Source organism: Galeopterus variegatus, unplaced genomic scaffold, assembly GCF_000696425.1.
Source record: "Galeopterus variegatus unplaced genomic scaffold, G_variegatus-3.0.2 Scaffold2486, whole genome shotgun sequence".
In the NCBI taxonomy this organism is placed as follows: domain Eukaryota; kingdom Metazoa; phylum Chordata; class Mammalia; order Dermoptera; family Cynocephalidae; genus Galeopterus; species Galeopterus variegatus.
In genome coordinates this window covers 177,679-198,236 of record NW_007728597.1, presented here as the reverse complement: position 1 = coordinate 198,236, position 20,558 = coordinate 177,679, and the positions used below count along the sequence as shown (strand labels likewise).

Genomic DNA, 20,558 nt, shown 5'->3' with positions numbered 1-20,558 from the left:
CGGGGCCAAAGGTGGGAGGGCGTGGGGGTGGGGCCTGGGCCTGAGCATTTGCTCCAAGGGACGAGGGGCGCGGCCTCGAGGTGGGGGGCGTGGCGGGAAGGGGCGTGGCCACACGGGTTTCCTGCAGGGGTGGCCCGGGGGCGTGGCCTGCGGGCAGGGCCGTGGGGGCGGAGTCTCCGGAACACCAGGAACAGCTCGGGCTGCCCACGGGTTCCTGCCTTGTCACCGCGGGCCTCGGGAGTTGGGGTCCCTCCACCAGCACGTGTGTTCGTCTCTCTCCTAAGGGACTCAGAAGAAGTGCTCCAGGATGTGCAGAGCCGGGATCCCACGGCGCCTCCAGGCGGCCGAGGACGGGGCAGGGGCGGCGGGCGGGGGGCCGGTCCCTGGTTCCGCTGGGTAGCGCGCGCCTTGCCTATCGTTCTGCATCCCTCCGCCGGTCCTTGACCCCTGGGGCGACGCCAACCCTGCGCCTAGCTCTTAAACGTGAAATGGTGGATGTCGGTCGTGCGTTGCTGTGTGTGACTTTGAGCAGGTCCCGCGCCTCTGAGCCTCATCCCTGCACACAAGGCAGTGAGCGGGAACCCCAGCCCCCTTCACAGGGTTAAATGCAGCCCTGTCACTCGCCGGTGTCCCCTCCCTTTCCCATCACTGGGCAGAGTTTCGGGACACCTCCATGGCTGATGTGAGGACTCTTGGGTCTAAGAGTTACTGAGGCCCTCCACCCCGACCCGTGAGGACAGAAGTGCTCCAGCCACCCATGCACAATGGTTTAATGTTGGGGGGAAGGGAGAGATAAAGCAGGGTTTGGGGGAGTCACCCCCAAAAGCAGGAGGGGCCAGGATTCAGAGTTGCTGGGGTTGGGGGGTAGGAGGCCTGGTTCCAAGCCTGGCACGGTCCCAGCCTTGTTGTGACTCTGGGCATGTAGCCTCCCTCTCTGGGCTTCCGCCCGGGGTGATGTGAGTAGGGGTCTTTGCAGAGGTGGGGCTGGAGGGAGTGGGGCAGAATTTGATTCCCACATCAGGTTTGGGGTCCAGGGTAGGAGGGCTTCCTCAGGGCTCCCGCCATCACTGAGAGCCCTGGCCAGGCCCCAGGCACACAGCTGGGGCAGTGGTGGGGGATGGGGGCAAGAGCCCCAGCCCAGGTGGGAGGGACAGGCCTCCTTGATCCCTGTCAGCCCGGATGCTGGGGAGGGGGTATGGTGCCGGTCGGGCCCTTGGGATCCCAAGGTAGCTTGGGGCTCCATGGTACAGGCCCCGGAAGGTGAGGGACCTGTAGGTGGTTGGAGCCAGCAGGGCCTCAGGGGCAGGCAGCAGCTGATGGTGGAGCCGGCCAGGGGTCCCGGAGGTAGAGGCTGAAGCTTTGTTGGGCTCTGAGGGAGGAAATGGTCTAAGTGGACCCCAGGCCTGCCCCATCCCCTTCCCTGCTTCTGTCCCAAGTTGCCTACCTCTCAGCCTTCGCCCTTGCCTGGAATCATTTTGCCACCTTTTCCCTCTATCCAAACCCTTCCCAGTTATCCAAGGCCCAGCTCAGGAACCACCTCCTCCAGGAAGCCCACCCGGCACCCCCTACCTCTGCTCTCAGCACCTTGTCCCTGTCCTGTTCACTCTGCCCTGGGCCTCATACTATCTTAGGAATCTCTACCTCCCCCTCTGTGTCCACACAGTGGGTTTGGTAAGCATGCTGAAGCCCCTTCCTGGAGGCCCTGTCCCCTCACTTCCTGCCCACCATGCAGGCTTGAATCCCACTGTGTCTGCAGGTGTGGGGCCTTACCTTTCTCCCGCTCCGTGGAGCCCTTCAGCAGGCAGGGACTGAGGCTGCTGCGACTCTGGGCCGGGATGCTGAGCAGGGGCCGTGTGGCCATAGGCCTGAAGATGGGGCAAGCAGGAATGGGGGCAGGGGGTCAAGGTGGAGAACCTAGGCCCCGGATCATGGTCAGAGTCAGATGGTAGGGCCCAGGACAAGTCAGAGGGTCAGACCCTGAAACAAGGGTCAGGAGTCAAGGCCTTAGGAGATGCCTGATGGTGGGAGGTAAGGGGCTGAGGTTGGGGCAGCTGGCAGAATGTCAGGGGCCAGGCAGTACCAGGAGTCCAGGTCACTCTCTCTAAAGCCCTTGGCAAAAGGGTTGCTGGCGATTTTCAGCTGGGTGATCTGCAGAGGAGAAAGTGCAGTTATGGGCTGGCCCTGAGCCAGCAAGAGGCTGTGGGGCCCAGGCTCAGCCATCCTGTGCTCCCAAGACCCCCCAGTCAGGAGGCACTGGGACCCAGGCCACTTGGCCCAGGAACTTCAGGGCCGGGGGTGTGTGAAGGCAGGGCATTGACCGTGGGCAAATGTGCAAGGAGAGAGGAAAGGGCAGATGTCTGCCCGCATGGGGCTGAGAGCCGTGGGCCTCAGTCTCCACCCCTGTGAAATGGGCTAGCACTGGTGCTTCCTGAGCTATGTCCTGACCCACCCGGTGGTTCTGATATGCCGTCACAGCTGTGAACTGGGTCTCCGTGAAGATGAAGGACTTGAAATTCTCCTGGGCGTAGCGCTCGCTGTCCCTGCGCGGGTCCACGAAGACCACGTGGAAACGGGGCTGGTAGCGGTGCATGGAGTTGAGAATGATCTGTGGGAGGTGTGGAAGGGTGTGCGGGGGCGCATGGGGCAGCAGCCAACTCTGGCTGAGCTGAAGCCCTGGTTCCCAGGGCAGAGAGACTGCCCAGGGCCTGCCGCTGCCCTCTGTCTTTAATGGTGAGCAGGATCTGAACTTGAGAGTCTGCGGTTTTGTGTCAAAGGCCCCTTTGCGTGTGAGCATCCCTGCCTCTGCCTCTCTCCACCCCCTGCCCAGCTGTCAGCTTTACCTTAAGAACTGTGCAGAAGCTGACCACCCCCCACCCGCTGCCTCCGCACCAGCCCACCGCTGTCATCTTCCCCTGGTTTTCTCGGTGGCTTCCTGGCTGGGCTCCCTCCTTTCACTTCACCCCTCTGTCCATTCTCCACAAAGCAGCCCCAGCAAGTCACACCATGGGCCCCCTGCTCCAAACCCTCCTGTGGCTCCCACCCCACGCAGAGTAAAAGCCAGAGTCCCCTCCACAGCCAACTGGCCCCGCACAAACAGCCCCGCCCGCCGCCAGGTCTCTCCTCTCGCTTCTCTCCTCGCTGCACTCCAGCCACATGCGGAGCCCTTGCAGTTCCCCCAAGTCCCTCAACATTCTCCAGCCTCAGGGCCATTGCACTTGCTGGCCCCTGTGCCTGGACCAGCTCCCCTCTGCTGCAGCATGAGGCTCCCTCCCTTCCCATGTCCTTCAGATTTCTGCTCAAGTAATGCCGCATCAGCCTTCCAAGCTTCCTGAGGAACAGCCGCCCTCTGTCTCCGCCCCGTTCCCTGGTTCCTTTTTCTCTTTGGTATTTATCACTATCAGACGTCACATAGCGTCTCCTGGATTCTTGGTTTACCATCTGCCCCGCTGCCCCAAGATATGAGCACTGTACAGCAGGGATCTTTGTCTGTTTAACAAACCGTCAACAGTGCTGTGTTCTGGCACCTGCAGCAGGCCTGGCCTAGCCTGGGCATTCCATACACTGTCTTCAGGGAGGATGATGTCTGCTGGAATATTTCCCCATCTGCCTGGACAGTGCTCTCTGCTGTCCAACCCCCAGCCAGGTAAGCTTGGCCCCCAGCCTTGGCCATCAGCAGCAGGCAGGGGTGCTGGGCAACAAGGCCACTGGACACCAAAGGCCTGGCCAGCCCTGGCTTCAGGCTCCATCACAATCAGGCCCCAGCCCCCACTGGCCTGGTCCAGTCCCTCCCAACTGTGGCCCAGGCCTCACGTGGCCATTGTCATCCAGCAGGTTGTTGGTCAGCTTGAGCTTGTCGAAGGACACGATCTGGCGCATCCACTGGGCGCCCTTGGCCGGCGAGTCCGGGTGGAAGTGCACGCGGCCGGGTGTGGCCGGGTCTGCCTTGCCCGCCACCAGCCAGGCCGAGCTGTGGAAGGCATACCTGGGGAGCAAAGCAAAGTGGCGAGGGCTGCCCACCTGGAGCCAAGCCTGACCAAGACTGGTGGGACGGAGGGGCTGTCGCTAACTCCACTATCCCCCATCTGGCCTGGTGGGCGTCTTGCAGATGAGGAACCTGAGGCTCAGAGAACACTGTTGGGCCCTGAGTTCCCTGTGGCTGCACCCTGCTGACGGGCATCAGCATAACCGCGCCATCCACTCTGCCTTCCCAGCCTCGCCCACTGCCCATGTAAAGCTGTCAGCTGCCCTGAGCTAGGCTCCCTCCTGCCAGCAGGCTGTTGTCACGACCAAGACTGGTGGGACGGAGGGGCTGTCGCTAACTCCACTATCCCCCATCTGGCCTGGTGAGCGTCTTGCAGATGAGGAACCTGAGGCTCAGAGAACACTGTTGGGCCCTGAGTTCCCTGTGGCTGCACCCAGCTGACGGGCATCAGCATAACCGCGCCATCCACTCTGCCTTCCCAGCCTCGCCCACTGCCCATGTAAAGCTGTCAGCTGCCCTGATCTAGGCTCCCTCCTGCCAGCAGGCTGTTGTCACAGGCTGGACCTCCCTGGCATTGCTCAGATGAACCCCTGCCTCTCCCTAGAAGCTCAGCAGGGATCTAATTCCTGGTCTTAGCACCTAAGCTCAGAGCCTTTTCCCCAGGCTAGCCCCCAGACCTGTATCTCTTGTCATCCAATGGGATGAAGTCCATGAGCAGGGCATAGTCGGCCAGCGTGTCCATGCCCAAGATCTTCACCTGGAAGGTGGGGAACATCCTCCTGCGGGAAGGAGGCACTCAGCAGCCTGAATGTGGCTCCAGCCCTGGCCCCTGCCCTGCTCCCATGCACACACCTGCCTGTCTTGGTGACAATCATCTCTGTGCCCAGCTGGTTGAATTCCTCCCACAAAGGCTTCATTTCTAGCTGCACCGTCACGCTGGACACATGTGGGTTCTTGGGGCCCTGCCCAGCGGGCTCGGCTGCAGTTTGGGCTCTTGTGGAGCTGGTGCAAGGACCTGATAGGAACGGTGTCCCCAGCTGGGGCTCCCAGCTGGAGCCCATCATGGGTAGGGTGTAGGTCTCTGAGGGTGCAAGTACACTGAGACCAGCAGTCAGGAAGGCTGGGGAGGGGGGATAAAAGTGTGGGCCACCCCCGCCCATCACCCAACCAGCCCTCATCCTTCAGGCTGGACCTACATGCCTCTTCCTCCAGGAAGCCCTCCCTGACTGCCAGGCCTGTGTTTCCACAGTATCCCCCACTCAGCATCACTCCGTAGGGTAAGTGCTCACTTAAAGTCTTACCCAGCAAGCTCCTAGAGGGTGGAGACAGGGCCTGTCTTGCTCCCCACCCTGTGACAATGTGGCTTTGAGCAAATTGTTTCACCTCCTGGAGCTTCATCATCCACATCTATAAGAGGGTTCTTAATACCTGCCTCCTAGGGGCGATGTGAGGACTAGCGATGACACACACAGGGCCTTGCACACAGTAGGCCCTTCATAAGTGACACCTGTTGCAGATGATGTATCTGTGAGGTTGTGGGGTGGGGGTGGGGGTCTTTCCAAGCTCCATGGAGACCCTGCTGCCTCGTGCTGCTTACGGAGAGCCAAGCTGAGAGGAGACCACCATTCGCCACAAATTCTCCATCCCTGATCTTGAAATCCTGCTGGAATCCCGCCCCCAGAAGTCCATTCTAATGTCTTTCTGCTCTGATCTCTTCACTTTTTTCTAAAGATCTTGTCTTTAAATCTGCAATCCTAGCACAAGCCTTGGTCAAAAACTTTGCCACCCTCCACCTCTCCAATTAAAAAAAAAAAATCCGCTGGTTATCTCGGTTGGTTAGAGCACGACCTTATAACACCAAGGTCAAGGGTTCGGCGTACCGGCCAGATGCAAAAAATACATTAAGTAAATAAGATCCTAAGCACAATGAGCTACCATTTTATACCTACTAAAGAAAAGAAACTGGAAGCTAATAGGTATAACACCAAGGTCAAGGGTTCGGCGTACCGGCCAGATGCAAAAAATACATTAAGTAAATAAAATCCTAAGCACAATGAGCTACCATTTTATACCTACTAAAGAAAAGAAACTGGAAGCTAATAGGTTGTGGGAGGATGTGGGGAAACTGGAACCCTCGTGCACTGCGGGAGGGAGTGTGAGATGGTGCAGCTGCTGGGAAGACAGTGAGGGGGTTCCTCAGAAAATTAAACAGAATTACCTACGATCCAGCAATTCGATTTCTGGGTCTACGGCCAAGAGAATTGAAAGTAGAAACCTAAAGAGATACTTGTACAGCATGTTCACAGCAGCACTATTCACAATAGCCAAAAGGTGGAAGCCCCCAGGCGCCCACTGACGCGTTGGACAAACAGGACGTGGTCCACACAGACATCGAGTGCCACTCAGCCTTAAACAGGGGGGAACTCTGACGCTCGCCCCTGATGGGTGAGCCTTGAGGACATCATGCCGAGTGAAATAAGCCAGTCACAAAAAGACAGATACTGTGTGACTCCGCTCATAAGAGAGGCCGAGAGGGGTCAAACTTATGAAAGTAGAATGGTGGCTACCAGGGACCGGGGAGGGACGAAATGAAGAGCTGGTGTTTAATGGGACAGGTCTCAGTTTTGCAGGATGCAGAAAGCCCTAGAGATGGACGGTGGTGATGGCTGCACAGCAGTGTGAAAGTACCTAATGCCACTCAACTGTGCACTTTCCAATGGTCAAGATGGCAAATTTTATGTTATGTATATTCACCACAATTAAAAAATTTTAAATGGTAGGGCCAGCCTGTGGCTCACTCGGGAGAGCGTGGTGCTGACAACACCAAGTCAAGGGTTAAGACCCCTCTACTGGTCATCTTTAAAAAAAAAAAAATTAAATGGGGAAAAATCCTGAAAAACAGGGCTACTACTTTATAGCAGCCCCATAATGGGCTGAGGACCTACTGGGGCCGTAGAAGCCGCAATGCCTGGAGTCAGGACACAAGGTGTCCATTCCCAGCAGTGCCCCCAGCTGAGTGGCTTTTTTTTTAAGATCTAGGCAACCACATAAGTGTGGGATCCCCTGAGCAGAGGGGAAATGCTCAATGTTGGATAGATGGATGGAGTGACAGAGAGATGCCTGGAGGGAGACAGGTGCCTGATGAGAGTGTGGGGCCCAGGGCCCATGGCCACGTTCTCAGCAGCTCTGAGAAGTGGCGCCTCGCTACAGCCCTGGGGATCTCTGTAATCTTGGGGTGGGGAGGTGTCTCTCTGAGAGGGATAGGCCACATCAGGTGTGAGGACCCTGGGGAGGGAGGGACAGATAGGCTGATGTCCCCCACCACCTGGGTCCAGGCCATCAGAGGGGCAACTGCCCATTGCTCTGCTGCCCTTCTGGGGCAGGTATGTCGTCCCGGTAAACGATGCCAGCCCGCAGGGTCCATGAGATGGGTCCCATGGTTTACTGGGCCTGGGGGCTTTGCAGGTGGCTCCCAAGCCTTCTATGGGCTCACTCCTTGCCCCTCCCAGTCAATGTGCCACACCTCAGCACTTTCAGGAACTCTGAGGAGGGCCTGTCCTCTCCTCCGCCCAGCTAGAAGCCAGCACCTCTCAGGGTCAGGAGATGACAATTTCTCAGAGGCTTTGAGTGTCAGGTCTGGAAGGGAAGTTATCTGCTTCATTTCCAGTCCCCTGCTCTGATGCTCAAGGAGTGGAGGCCCAGAGAGGGCACCAGACAGGACCAAGTCACACGTGACCAATGAGGCTGTCGTCTTGCAGAAACGGCTCGGTCCACCTGCCTGTCAGCACCCCCAAAATTGCACTTGGGCAGCTGCGAGTCCATCAGCCCTGCCCTGATGAGATCTGGAGCCTCAGCCCCAGCTGCTGCGCAGGGCCTGGTTCCAGTGGGGCTTCTTTGGTCCTTGCCTGGCCCCACTCACCCTGGAACCAGAGCCCACCCATGAGGCCACCTTGTCTATACCATACCTGCCATGGGGACAGCGTGGTTTCTCCTGGAGAAACCCTGCTCAGCTGCGGCTGGGCTGCACCTGCCACCCAAGGGGGCCCCCGCCTACCGGGAGGGGTGGCAGCTGCTCCCGCTCCTCGCTTGCTCGGCACTGCAGCTCAGCTCTCAGGCGCTGTGTCTCGGTGGGACTGTCCTTCCCTCCTCGATGGCCCTCTGTCCCCAGGTCAACGTTCTCCCACCCAAGTAGGGCAACTGGTCCTTAGGTGAGACCGTGGCTCTAGGATGAGCAGGGCCCCTTCTCCAAGCCACCGTCAGACTGTACCGTCTGAGGCCCGGCCACCGGCTGGGCTTGTCCAGCTCCAGGGGCGGGTGCTGTGCAGGGGAGGGCAGGTGGGAAGGTTCTGACGTTGCAAAGCTCCCCTCCCTCCTCCCAGTCCCCCCTCCCCAGCTCCCTCCCTTCCCCAGCTAAGAGTCCCCAGCCACTCCTGATCAATGCGCCCAGGCGCAGGGGTGGGGAGGGCCCCATCTTGAGGATGGGCTGGGTGTCCACAGGGGCCCAGGTCTGGCTGACTGGGTGGGGGCTGAGGTTGACAGGCCTCGGGGAGGTCGTGGAGGCAGCAGTAGTAGCAGCTGAATGGCAAAGCTGGTGCCCTCCCACCAGGTCCCAGACCCCTGGCTTGTGCCTGCTGGCATGGAATCACCAGAGGAAACACAAGGGGGCAGCGGCAGCAAGTGCTGTCAGCACAGAGCCCCCGGACCGGGAGGTAGGAGGCTCTGACCTTCTGAGAGCTCAGCCCAGTGGGCTGTGTGATGCTGGTAGGTCCCTGACAGTCTCTGTGCCTCCGTTTCCCCAACTGACCTATATGCATAATCTCTTCTGCCTGAGATGCTGTAGTGCAGCTTGGCAGCTGGAAGCCTTCCCTGTCTAGAGCTGGGGGCGGTGCCTTTGGTTGATGGTGCCTACATAGCCCCCATCAGGGCATGAGTGGAGGCTCTGAGGGTGACCCAGGTCAGACACCACTGGGGAGGGTGTCTGCTCTGCCTGCGGGTCTGTCTGTTCTCTCCAGCCTGACTGAGCACCTTCTCCAGGCCGGTCCCAGCTTGTCCTGGGGCTGGGCATTCAGGGGATGCACCGATCACTAGTCAGGATGGCAGGGGGGTGGGGTTCCACATAAGCTGGTGCCAGTCCCTCGGTTAACAGGGCTCTTTGGCTATTTGACCCTTGTCAATGGCCCATAGTGGGTCATCTGGCTGGACCCCAGGTTAGCCCACTCTGGGAAGGAGCATCCCAGGCTAGCCTCCGGGCCAGAGCACTAGGAAGGAGCGCCCCAGGCATGGCTGGGCTCAACTGGGGTCCCCAGGGCCTGGACCATTCCCACACTACCTCCTCCAGAATCTGGTGCTGGGGTTGTCAGAGGCCTCAGTCCGAGAGGGGGCACAGATGGGGCAAGGGTTGGAGGGGCTGCTTCTCTCTGAGCATAATGCTGTGGGCCCTCCCAGTGCTTCACGCCAGGGGGCAGACCCTCTCCTCCCTGCAGTTCAGGGATGCCTGCTGGCTCAGTCCCCCGAGCCCCAGACCCCCGTCTGCAGAGCTGGGTGGCATCCCACAGGGAGAGGGGGGGCGGCCCCAGGGACATGTCAAGGGAAGAGGGCTGTCCCCAGCACAGAGCCACACCCCACTGTGTGGAGGAAGGCTGCTGTCAGTGCCAGGGTTTGCTGCCAGGCGAAATGGGATGCCAAGGGATCACATTCTTTGTGCCCGCCCTGCCTGTGCTGACACCACCCCCAGCCCGGTTTCCTAACTCAGCCACATCTGCCTGGCAAGATGGTGGGTTCCAGCAGCTCCCAGGGGCCCCCCAGTGAGGTGTAGCCATGCCACCCTGTCTCAGGGCAGATGAGGGGGGCTTGGGGGGTCCGTACCAGCCTTGGTGGCTCCCCCTTAGCCCAGAAACCCAGGGGCGGGCCAGCGGGGGGTTCTGTCTCTTCCTGATGTGTGAGTGTGTGCGAGCGTGTGTGTACATGTGCGCACGCACCCCTTTGATCTGTGTGATGGGAAACACCCCACACACATATGCACGTGAGCAACTGACACACTAGCCCACGCGCACACAAACACACAGGTGAACACGAAGGCCCGTGGACTTGCCACCACGTGGGTGCACACACACACAGGCTCCTGAGCACATGGTCTCACCGCACACACAGTGTGCACACAAACACCCACACGTCCTGTGCACGGGCCTCCCTGCACACCCCTCCCTGGCTGGTTAGCCCTTCCTGCCGGAGGCGCCTACTGGCCCCCTGCCCCCTCATCCATCTTGCCTGCCAGCCCGTCCCTGGTGCCCCCATATCCTTCACGCCTTCTCATCTCACTGCTCGATACCAGGAGGCAGTGTGGCAGCCGTGGCCGCGGGGAGATGGATGGGCCAGGCGGGGGGTGTGGAGAGCTGGGAGTGATGCTTCGAGAAGATGGAGCTCTGGCCCCAGCCTCCCCCACTATCCAGCCAAGAACCTGTCCAGTTCAGATGGGCGTGGGCAGCGTGAGGCTGCAGCCGGGCCCGTCCTGCCTTGACTACTTCATCCTACTGTGAACACCCTGCAGAATGCCTGGGTCAGGACGGAGGGGGCCCCAGCAGCGACCCTGTGCCAGCCCCCTCCCGATACCAGGGCAGAGCTTCCTGGGGATGGCGGAGGGGAGCCTCAGCTTCCCTGCTAGGACTTCCCTCTGTCCACCACCAGAACAGGCTGTCCTGGGCAGGGAGAGCCTGGTTGGGCTGTACCCCTTCCCCCAGCCCTGACCTCCCCACTAAAGCTGTCATGGGCGTGGGGCCCATTACACCTGGAAATGCACATCTGGGCTATGCGCCTGGCCACACACAGATCCCCTCAGAAGAATACCCAGTGCACGGAGGTTCTAAGAAACACGCATGTGTAGAAAGACGCACACACCAAAGAGCACATAGGAAGGCACGTGCATGGACATGCACACGTGTGTGCACATACGTGGGCAGACGCCGCTGCTCTCCTCTCCCCAGCCTAACCCTCTGGACCCAGGATTGTAGGAGGGTCAGGGCCTCCTCTGGATGCCCCTCCGCTGGCTCCAGGACAGTCCTCCAAGTCCTCCTCCATACTATGGAATCTTCCCCAGGGTATGATGGACAACCGTGGGCACAGAGACAGCCACCACAGGTTCCAGGACACGCAGCATGTCCAAGGTTACAGTGAGTGGCCAGACCTGCCCCAGATTCTATGTTCAACCCTCCCTTCCTCCATCCACTTCCCCAGTCACAGTGGGGTAATGCAGGACAGAAGACACAAACCATGCACCCCTGGACATTTTCCGTTTTATAGAATGGGAACTTGAAGCCTGGGGTTTGGGGGCCTGGCAAGGAACATGGCACAGAGCAGGTGGCAAGGGGGCCCCTCGGCTCGGAACTGCACCTCAGGACCCATTGTTCAGATGGGAAGACTGGGGCCGGGCAAGAGTGGCCTGGGTTAGGGAACTGCGGTGAGGGCAGGGGGCAGCGTGGGCAGGGCAGGCACAAAGAATGTGAGCTTCTCTGTCTGGAGAAAGGCAATGCCCTTCTCGTAATAGGCAGCCTCGTTAATGAACACAGGGTACATGATGGACTCCCTCTTGTAGAGCACGTCTTCCCCGCTGAACATCTGGAAGATGGGAGCCTCAGGCTGCAGCGGCTCGAAGTCTCGCTCCTGAGAGGACAGCCAAACGCCAAGGTTGCTGAAGCCGACCTCTGCTCCAGCCCAAGTAGGGGCAACCCCAGCTGGCAGCACCCAAGATGCCCCTCACTCATGGCCTCGCCCACCCAGTCTTCACTTCGTCAATCTATGTGACAGGGTGTCTGGTGAGATTCCAACCTGCTTTGTTTCTAGAAATGAAGACACCAGTCACCCTGGAAAGGCATTTGTCATTGTGAAAGTGTAGCCTCATGGTTATGGGCAGAGATATTGAAGCCTGGGTTCAAATCCTTGCTGGCTGTGTGATCTTGAGCAAGTCACTCAACCTCTCTGTTCCTCAGCTTCCTCACCTGTAAAATAGGGATTATAAAATCTCTTTCTATCATTCTGAGGCTTAAATTAAACAGGTTAATAGTTCTTAAAACAGTGTCTGGCACACAGTAAGTACAACACTTTACTAAATAAATTTTTGAATTGTAGGAGAAAGTACCCAAAATGTTATTACTTAACATCAGGAAGGTAGATGAGCAGGTCTGGCTTAAGATCCTGTAGCCCTAACCGCTGGAAGGAAGGCGCTCCCTCTACCATAAGGTCATTAGGAGAAAGATAACACTTCAAAATAAAACTGCTGCAAACACAGGCAACGAGACTGAACAAAACCCTGTTCAGCAGCGACCCCACATGGCAGCAAACAGAGCAGCAGCTGGTGGGCTGTCAGTTCTTTCCAGCCACCCCTCCAACAGGTGTAGAAACAGGATTGTCCAGTCCTGGAACATTCTGGAAAGGAAGGCCTGGATGACCTGCTGAGGGGTATGGGGATGCTCTCAGAATCAACTGGAAAATAAAGACAGAATCCTGTATTTGCACCTCCAAGCAGGTGAATTGGGTGATGCCTGCTCCACATCCCCTCCCTCCCTCTGCCACCTGCAGCCTGAGCTGGTGAGGAGGCCCCCTGTGCCCTACACAGGAGCTGTGGGGATCACTGTGGCCCCGAACGCTAGGCCTGCGTGCGGGGGCTCCAGGAAAGGCAGTGGGGACAGGGACACGGGGTGGAGAGCAACACCCAGCCTCCTGTCCTGCTCCTGATTCTGAGATGCTGGCACCTGTGGAAGGCCTGGCCCCTCCCTCTGGGCCTCAGTTTCCCCTGATACGCCCCAAGGCTATGGCCCCAGAACCCGCCCGGCCACACACACAACTGCAGCTGAGGATGCACGGTGCCTGGCAGGTCCCCGTCCTCAGGCCGTGGGAAGTCCACGACACGAATGTTTCTGTGGGCTTCCACCTCAAAGGAAGGAAAGGCCGTGCCTGTGCGGGAGGCGGGGTGTGCGAGTCCGTCCCTCCCTCCGGGCTTGGGGACAGAGTGGGTCGTGGGGGCCACTCGGGGCGGGATCCCAGCCCACCCGTGAGCCTGCTCCCTGGCCACCGGAGCCGTGCCCTTTCCTTCCGGGGCCTCAGCTTCCCCTAACTCCCCAGTCCTACCCTGGATGAAGAGCTCGATGAAGTCCAGAGCTGCGGCCACCAGGGCCCTCATCCGGGAGGAAAGGTCGGCTCGCAGCACGCCCTGAGGCTGAGCGCCCAGCTCCAGGGCTGGGGACAGCGAGGGAGGGGTCAGGCAGGCCCGGAGAGAGCTGCGGGGACCCAGGACCTCAGGCCCCTCCTCCGAGAGGCCCCGCCCTCCGGCCTGGCCCCGCCCCGTCCCTCGTGGCCCCGCCCACTGCCCTCGCAGGGCCCACCCGCGCCGTTCTTGGCCCCCGAGGCCACCATGTAGCTCTCTTTCCCGGACTGCTGCTGCAAGAAGACCCAGCAGGGCAGCTCGGGGCTCTGCAGCTGGGGCGGCAGGGACGGGTCAGGGCTCCACGCCTACTTGGGAGGGGAAACTGAGGCAGGGGTAGCGGTGGGGGGTCGGGGAGGCGCCACTCGCCCTGGCCCGGTCTCCCTACGCCTTGTGGGGGTTCCAGAGGGCCTGGAGTATTTGCAGGTGGCAGGCCCCGAGGACTGGAGCCCAGGGGAAACTCCCAGGGGAAAGTAGGCCTAGGAAAGAGGGGCCAGGCAGAGGAGGCACCGGCACTATCCCCTCTGCCCCCTTCCCCACCCGATCCCACTCTCCGCCCTCTGGGAGGCTGTGTGCTGGGGGACTTGGGCCCCCTGTAGGTGGTGGCACAGGTGCATGGCAAAGACGCTGTGGATGGCTTCTGTGATGAGACAGGTGCCCGTGTTGGCTGTGGTGGTGTGCAGGTCAAAGGCCCAGCGCGAGGCTTTGGGCCCCAGCAGCTGATTCAGCTCTCAGGCTGTTGTCACCTCGTATGGGTCATCGGGGGTGGGCCTAGTTCTACAGGGACAGAAATGAGGGATAGCGGCTTCATCCCATAATCTCAGTCTTTTTTTAAAAAGATGACCGGTAAGGGGATCTCAACCCTTGACTTGGTGTTGTCAACACCACGCTCAGCCAGTGAGCAAACCGGCCATCCTTATATGGGATCCGAACCCGTGGCCTTGGTGTTACCAGCACCGCACTCTCTCAAGTGAGCCACGGGCCGGCCCTCATAATCTCAGTCTTTTTTTAAAAAGATGACCGGTAAGGGGATCTCAACCCTTGACTTGGTGTTGTCAACACCACGCTCAGCCAGTGAGCAAACCGGCCATCCTTATATGGGATCCGAACCCGTGGCCTTGGTGTTACCAGCACCGCACTCTCTCAAGTGAGCCACGGGCCGGCCCTCATAATCTCAGTCTTCAGTGGCTTTACCGGGGGAGGGACAACCTCGTGTTGTGGGCAGGCCCTGCAGGAGACACTGTGAGCAGCTCAAGGACTCTTCCTTCAGCCGTGCTGTGCCTGCCCCTGCTCACGGCCCTCGCTGGCTCCCTACTTCCCCGTGAAGTCCAAGCTCTCAGGCTGGCCCTGCCCACCTCTCATGTTCCCATTCCAGCTGCACTTCCCAAGCACCATGCTGGTCTCACGTCCAGGCCTCTCTGCACGTGCTAGAAACTTCTCTCCTCTCTTCACCTGGCTAACTTCTACTTGCCTTTTGCGGCTTAGCTGAGGCACCATCTCCTCCAGGAAGCCTTCTCTGGTTGCTCTTGGCTGTATTAGATGCTTTGCGTAGCCCCCTGCATTTAGACCCCTGGGTTGTGGTTGCTGGGCTCTTCCTCTGTCCCCAAGAAACTGAGGCCACCACCTTGGTCCTACTCCCCACTCTCCTGGAGCTGGCCGGAGCCTGGCCTGGAGATGGGGCTCAGTGAATGTCCATTGAAGGAAGGTACCTTGGGTTCTGTGTCCCCCCAAAACTTAATTCCCACTGTAATTGTTGAGGGTGGGAAATCCTATTATGGTAATTGAAAGGTGGGCCTTAAAGAGGTCATTAGACTGTAGGACCCTGCCACAGTGAATGGACTAGAACTGGTGGTTCTGAGGGTTTAAAAGGAGTTATGTGAGGAGCTATCTCTCTGCTCCTCCATTTTCTGCCACGTGTTCCTTGGACTTTGGACGTCTCAGCCTCAGAAACTGTAAGCAATAAATCTCATTCTCTTTATAAACCACCGGTTCCGGATATTTTGTTATAAGCAACAGAAATGGACTGATACAGAGGGCACGTGCAGTGGTTGGGACACGAGACAGGTAAACGCAGCCTGTGGGGTTGATCTGAGGGAAGCCCTGGGTCTGGGGAACCCAGAGGACGCGCCGGCCTAGTCTGTAATCAGGAGGGGCTTCCTGGAGGAGGTGACATCAATCTGGACTTTTCTAAACTGAAAAGGGAGGAATGGGCAGCACAGGCAGAGGGGGAACAAGAGTGAAGGGGAGGCATGCCAAGCTGCTGGCTGGAGGGGCCTCTGTCTGCCTGCAGTGCTGGGCCAGCCTGGCGCCACGGACACTCACGTGAGGAAGGGCCTGGTGAAACGCGGTTGAGGTCGCGGACTATGTAGCACTGGCAGGTGGCTGTGGCCACCGGGTTGGCCAGCACAGGCATGGCAGAGAAGCTGGGTCTCTGCAGCTCTCCTGGGGCCCGCAGCCAGTGATGGGCCAGGTAGATGCCAGACATCTCATTGCCATGGGTGCCCCCGGTCACGGCCATGCGGTGCAGGGGCTCCCAGGGCACAGGCAGCGAGCACATCCCAGTGTGGAGTGGAGCACCTGCTGGGTGGGCACAGACGCAGGGCCCGGTGCTCTGAGCTGAGGCAGCGGCAGTGAGCTCCCTGGGGCCTGAGGAGTCCCAGCCAGGCAGGTTGGTCACCTGGCAAGAGGTGTGTCTCACCTTTCCCCCAGGGGCCCAGCTCTAAGGCATCCTCAGCCCAAGCCCCTCCAGTTGCACCTTCCTTTGAGTGCGGCCACCGCCCTCCCTGCTTCTATTTGAGGAGAGAGTTTTCCCGCTTCTCTTATAGAGAAGCCTCTTTCTCCTAAGTTGAGAAGAGGGTCCCAGGTATTTGGGAAGATGGATTCACTGGGCACGCTCCCTATAGGTAGACGATTATGCTGTCATTTTATACACAGGAAAACTGAGGCACGGGTTGGCTATGGAGTGTCTGGGTTCCAGGTGACCCCTGAGCCTCTCTGTCCCTCCAGCCTGCTCCTCTGAGCTGGCACAGGGGCCTGTGGGAGGAGAGTGCTCACCTGCTGATGCGGGTCTGGGCTTCCCAAACCAGCAGGGCTGGAGTATCTACCTCCTAGACAGGAGGGTATTTATGCACCTGTAGGTCCCTGGGCAGGAAGTGTTTGTGCTGAGTTGGCAAGAGAGTGCATGTGCGTTGGGTGGGGAGTGTGATGCGGGCTGAGGTCCATCCAGCCAAAGGTTGGAGTGCTGGGGTCTCTCCCCTGCTCCCTGCCCGGCTCCAGCCAACACTGCTACTTGCCACTGCCAAGGCTCATTGGGTCTGGGTCCTGCAGGCAGGTTCCTGTCCTTGCCCTTCATCCCTCTTCTAGGAATAGGGACAGCCCCACCTCCAGGGGCCAGGCAGGGCTCCTGCTGGGGAGCTCACTTGGCCTTGGAAATTACTTGCAGGGATTCTTTAGGGCCTGGGATGAACACAGACTCCCCCGGAGAGGCTTTGGGCTCACCAGGCTGCCAAGCACAGGCAGTTTACTGCACAGGCGTCCAACCAGGGTTAGCAGGACCTGGAATCCAGCCCCGGAGCCACTGGCTGAGCAAGGAGCTGAATCTGCCCAGAGGGGGCACATTCCTTAATGCTAATAAGAGGTGGGCAATGGAGTGGTGACTTGATTTGCCATGAGACTAGGCCATTAGTTACTATCAAGGGTGCACATTAGTGGCCACCCAGATGAGGAGTCCCCTCTCCCTCCACAACCTGAGGAACATGCTTCTGTCCCTGCAGCCCCCAGAGGGCCGTGGTCACTCCTGGGTCACCCTTATCCTAAGAGCTATGCCCTGTGGGGTCCCAGTTTTATACTCTTTGATGCTTTAAATAAAATTTCAAAATGTTTCATCCATTATTTTTTGCTGTTTTCAGGGACAGTATAACTCAAACAACAGCTTGCACTGTTTTGGAAGTGACTCTTAGACCCATTTTACAGATGTGGAAACTGAGGCTCAGACAGAATGCCCAAGGGCATACAGAGCCCTAAAGGTGGGCCTAGAATTGGAACCTAAGGTTTCCAATCTGACCTCACCCTCTCCCTGCTGCCTCTCAAGGGGCATGGTGGGGATGGTTCAGAAGTCACCGAGGAGAGAGGCAGGGCCTGTGAAGTGCCCAGCCCAGTTACCCACTGCCTGCTATGTGCCAGGCAGTGGGACCCTGAGGAAAGGCCTCCCTAGGTATCTGGTCCCAGGCCTTCTTCACCACCAAACATGGCTCCTCCCAGGCCGGTTCAGCTCTGTTCCATGTACCAGGCCCGGCAGTGCAGGGACTCTGGGCAGCCAGGCCCCTCTAGGCTAAGCCTCCTGGGAGCTGCTCAGAGCTCACTCAGCTCTTCCTGTGGCCTGGGCTGCCCTCGGCTCTCCTGCCCTCCACCCTGCAGGGTTCGGTGAACTCAGAGTGTGGCATTGTGGGGGCTGTGGCTCACCCTTGCTCCCATCAGGGCAGCTGGTACCTTGGTCAGGTAGCTGGAGTGGTGGGTGAAGTGTGAGGCTGGGGCAGTGCCAGGGCTGGGGCTCCTTAAGAGCTCCCTCTAGGGGCCACCCCCTCCTGGGATCTGGAGCCTCAACAAAGGGAGGGCAGAGACCCCTGCGTGGAGGGTCGTTGAATCCTTCATCCGAGGACAGCCCTGGGGAGTAGCTATCATTTGCCCTGGTTTACAGGTGCTGACGGAGGTTCTAGGAGGGTAGGGTGGTCCAGAAGAACCTCCTGGCAGGTGGTGGCAGAAGGAGTCAGTGGCTGAGCCTGTCGGCCTCCCTCCCAGGCCCTGTTGTGCCAGGTAGGGGTGTCGGGGCACTGCTTTATGAGTTGGAGGCCTTGGTCTCTGTTCTAAAGGCCCCCAGTGGCTGAGCCTGTCGGCCTCCCTCCCAGGCCCTGTTGTGCCAGGTAGGGGTGTCGGGGCGCTGCTTTATGAGTTGGAGACCTTGGTCTCTGTTCTAAAGGCCCTCGCAGGCTGCCGGATCCTGCTGACTCCGGTGCGGGCCTCTCCAGAAGGAAGCGCCTTCTCAGCCGACTTGGCTATTTTGGGGGATGCTGGGGGCCAGAGCACGTCCTGTCAGGAGGTGCTGGGCCCCAGCTCTGGGAGGACAGCAGTAGGGGCTGCTGGAAAGTTTCATTTCCCTTGGCTGGGCTCTCGCTTCCCCGTTTCGGTGTTGTTTATAGAATGGGAGAGGGGCCAGGAGCCGGTGCAGGAGCCTCAGAAACAGCAGCCGCCACCCCCTCTGAGCGTGAGCGCGTGTGAACCTGCCTGTGCGCGGTGCTGGCGAGCGTCTGCCTGTCCGAGGGTCGGCGCGTCCATGCCTGTGATTGTATGTGCTGCACCGACAGGTATCCGTGTCACAGCAGTGACAACAATCTGGAGGTGGCCTGCAGAGTCACATGTTAGAGCCCCAGGAAGTAGAGGGGCCTCCCCTGGCTCTGAACCCCCACCCCTGACAGGCTGTGTGACCTGGAGAGAGCCAGTGCCCTCTCTGGGCCTTGGCTCCTGCCTATGAAATGGGGGTGAGGTTCTGTCCTGGCCCAGGGCAGCTGTGGGGAGTGGGAGCAAAGGGCGGACACAGCTCGCAGGACAGGTGTGCAAGGGCAGAGGACGGTGGACTGTGGGTTAGTGGGTCCAACTCCTTCACCGAAGTTGGGGAAACCAAAGCCCAGAAAGGGGCCAGAGCCTCAGCCAACCCACAAATTTGTAAAGCTTGACCCAGGAGGGCCATGTGGCCTGGGAGCTGACTGTCACCGTCCTGGCCAGGCTCTAGCCCTCCTGTTGGTCTCTCTGCTCGCCCTCATCCTGCTGGCAGCCCTTGCTTCTCATGGCGGGCCTCTGCCCGGCTTCTCCAGACAGCCTCTAGCTGCAGGAGGCCCGGGGCTCAGTCCTGAGCTCCCTCCTCTCAGATGGCATCAGACACCATCTCTTTGCTGGTGACTCGCAACTTCACATCCCAGACAAAGCGTGTGTGCCCAGGTGCTCACCTGCCATCCTCACCTGGACAGCATCTCACACTGGCATGTCCTAAAGCCAACTCTCAGAGTGAGATGGGGCTGGAGAGGGTGGGGACCGTCGTGCAGGGCCCTGTGGCCCATGTCAGGTGTTTGGTCCTGAGGGGGCCACTGAAGGGCTGGGGTGCTCGCCCAGCTTTGCAGTCATGGGGTTTGCATTTGTGGCCACTGTGTGGAAGCCAGCAGGGGGCGGGGACAGCGAGCAAGGAGCAGCCAGGGAGGTGGCTGTTGCAGGACCCAGGTGGCAGATGATGGTGGCTCCACCTTGGGTGAGAAGCGGACAATTTAGAGATGACTCCTAAGCAAACAAGTCAAAAGGGACAGAAGAGGGTGACAGATTGGCATGCAGGCACTGGGCGGGGCATCCAAGAAGGTCCCTGGAGGGTGGAGCGGCCAGCACCGAGGGAGACAGGGAGAGGGCCAGGCAGGGGGGTAAGGGTGGCTCGCAAGTTTAATTCTGAGCATGGATCGGGACCCCTTGAAGACAGGCCTCCAACAGTTACAGGCAGCAAACGTCACCAACTCGTCCTCAGGGCCTGGGGCCTGGCCCTGAGGATGCCCAGGTGCATGAGGCTCAGTCCCATGCTCAAAGGGTTCACAGGCTGGTTGGGGGTCAGGGGAGCCAGCAAAGGCAAGACAGTGCCATCGCTCCCTCTCTCTCCCCCGCTTCATTAATTCATTGGCAGGCACGCCAGGGGTGCCACTGTCATGTGGGCAGCCCTGGCTGGGTACGCTGACATGTCAGTGAGCTGGAATGTGTTTCTGCCTTCATGGACCTCGCTCTCTAGTAAACAAGACTCAGCCAGGTGTAGAGGGCACAGATTTTAGTCCACATCACTCAGGAGTAAAGAATGTGTCATTTCTCCGAGTATTTCTCCACAGCACAGTGAAAACCCTCTGAGTTCCACCTGCAGAGGTGGCAGGAAGTGACTCTCCATGGTCCATCCCCTGCAAGAATGGGGGATGTCTATGGTGCCTGAAATCAGGAGGTGTAGCTGGGCTGCAACCCCTGGTGGCCTCCATCTTCATCATAGCTGTGTCAGCTCCATGACAGGGGCCTGCTGCCCTGGTCACCACGCAGACGTCCCTCCCAGCACCCTCCTTCCAGCCAGGCCTGCATCCCACAGCCTGTTCATACACTGGGCATGGGGTCCCCTGCACCACTGGCCTCTTCAGCACCCTCGTCGCAGCCTGTTCCTCCACCCCCCAGCCCGGGACCTTCCTGCTGGCCTGGTGTCCTGGCGTCAGGGCAGGAGGAAGACTCACCCAATACTGTCATTTTTCTTTTTGTTTTTGTTTTTTTCCTTTTTGTTTTTTTTCATGACCGGCAACGGATCGCAACCCTCAGTGTCGCGCC

The 20,558-nt window shown here is 59.3% G+C and overlaps 2 protein-coding genes across 2 annotated transcripts; both read right to left on the bottom strand.

Moving 5' to 3' along the window:
* Positions 1-756: 756 nt before the first annotated feature.
* TBX10 (T-box 10) lies at positions 757-7,997 on the bottom strand. The gene is made up of 8 exons (XM_008581902.1): positions 7,948-7,997; positions 4,835-5,102; positions 4,660-4,761; positions 3,811-3,982; positions 2,450-2,605; positions 2,081-2,148; positions 1,771-1,865; positions 757-1,369 (listed from the first exon to the last, which is right to left on the bottom strand). The coding sequence occupies exons 1-8, from the start codon at positions 7,952-7,954 to the stop codon at positions 1,065-1,067; spliced, it is 1,173 nt and encodes a 390-aa protein (XP_008580124.1). The 5' UTR covers positions 7,955-7,997; the 3' UTR covers positions 757-1,064.
* Positions 7,998-11,297: 3,300 nt separating this feature from the next.
* Positions 11,298-15,732, bottom strand: ACY3 (aspartoacylase (aminocyclase) 3). The gene is given in 7 exon segments (XM_008581909.1): positions 11,298-11,638; positions 12,813-12,928; positions 13,103-13,210; positions 13,357-13,450; positions 13,760-13,952; positions 14,647-14,731; positions 15,498-15,732. Coding segments are annotated over 7 exon segments (1,047 nt in total). The 3' UTR covers positions 11,298-11,422.
* Positions 15,733-20,558: the final 4,826 nt, after the last annotated feature.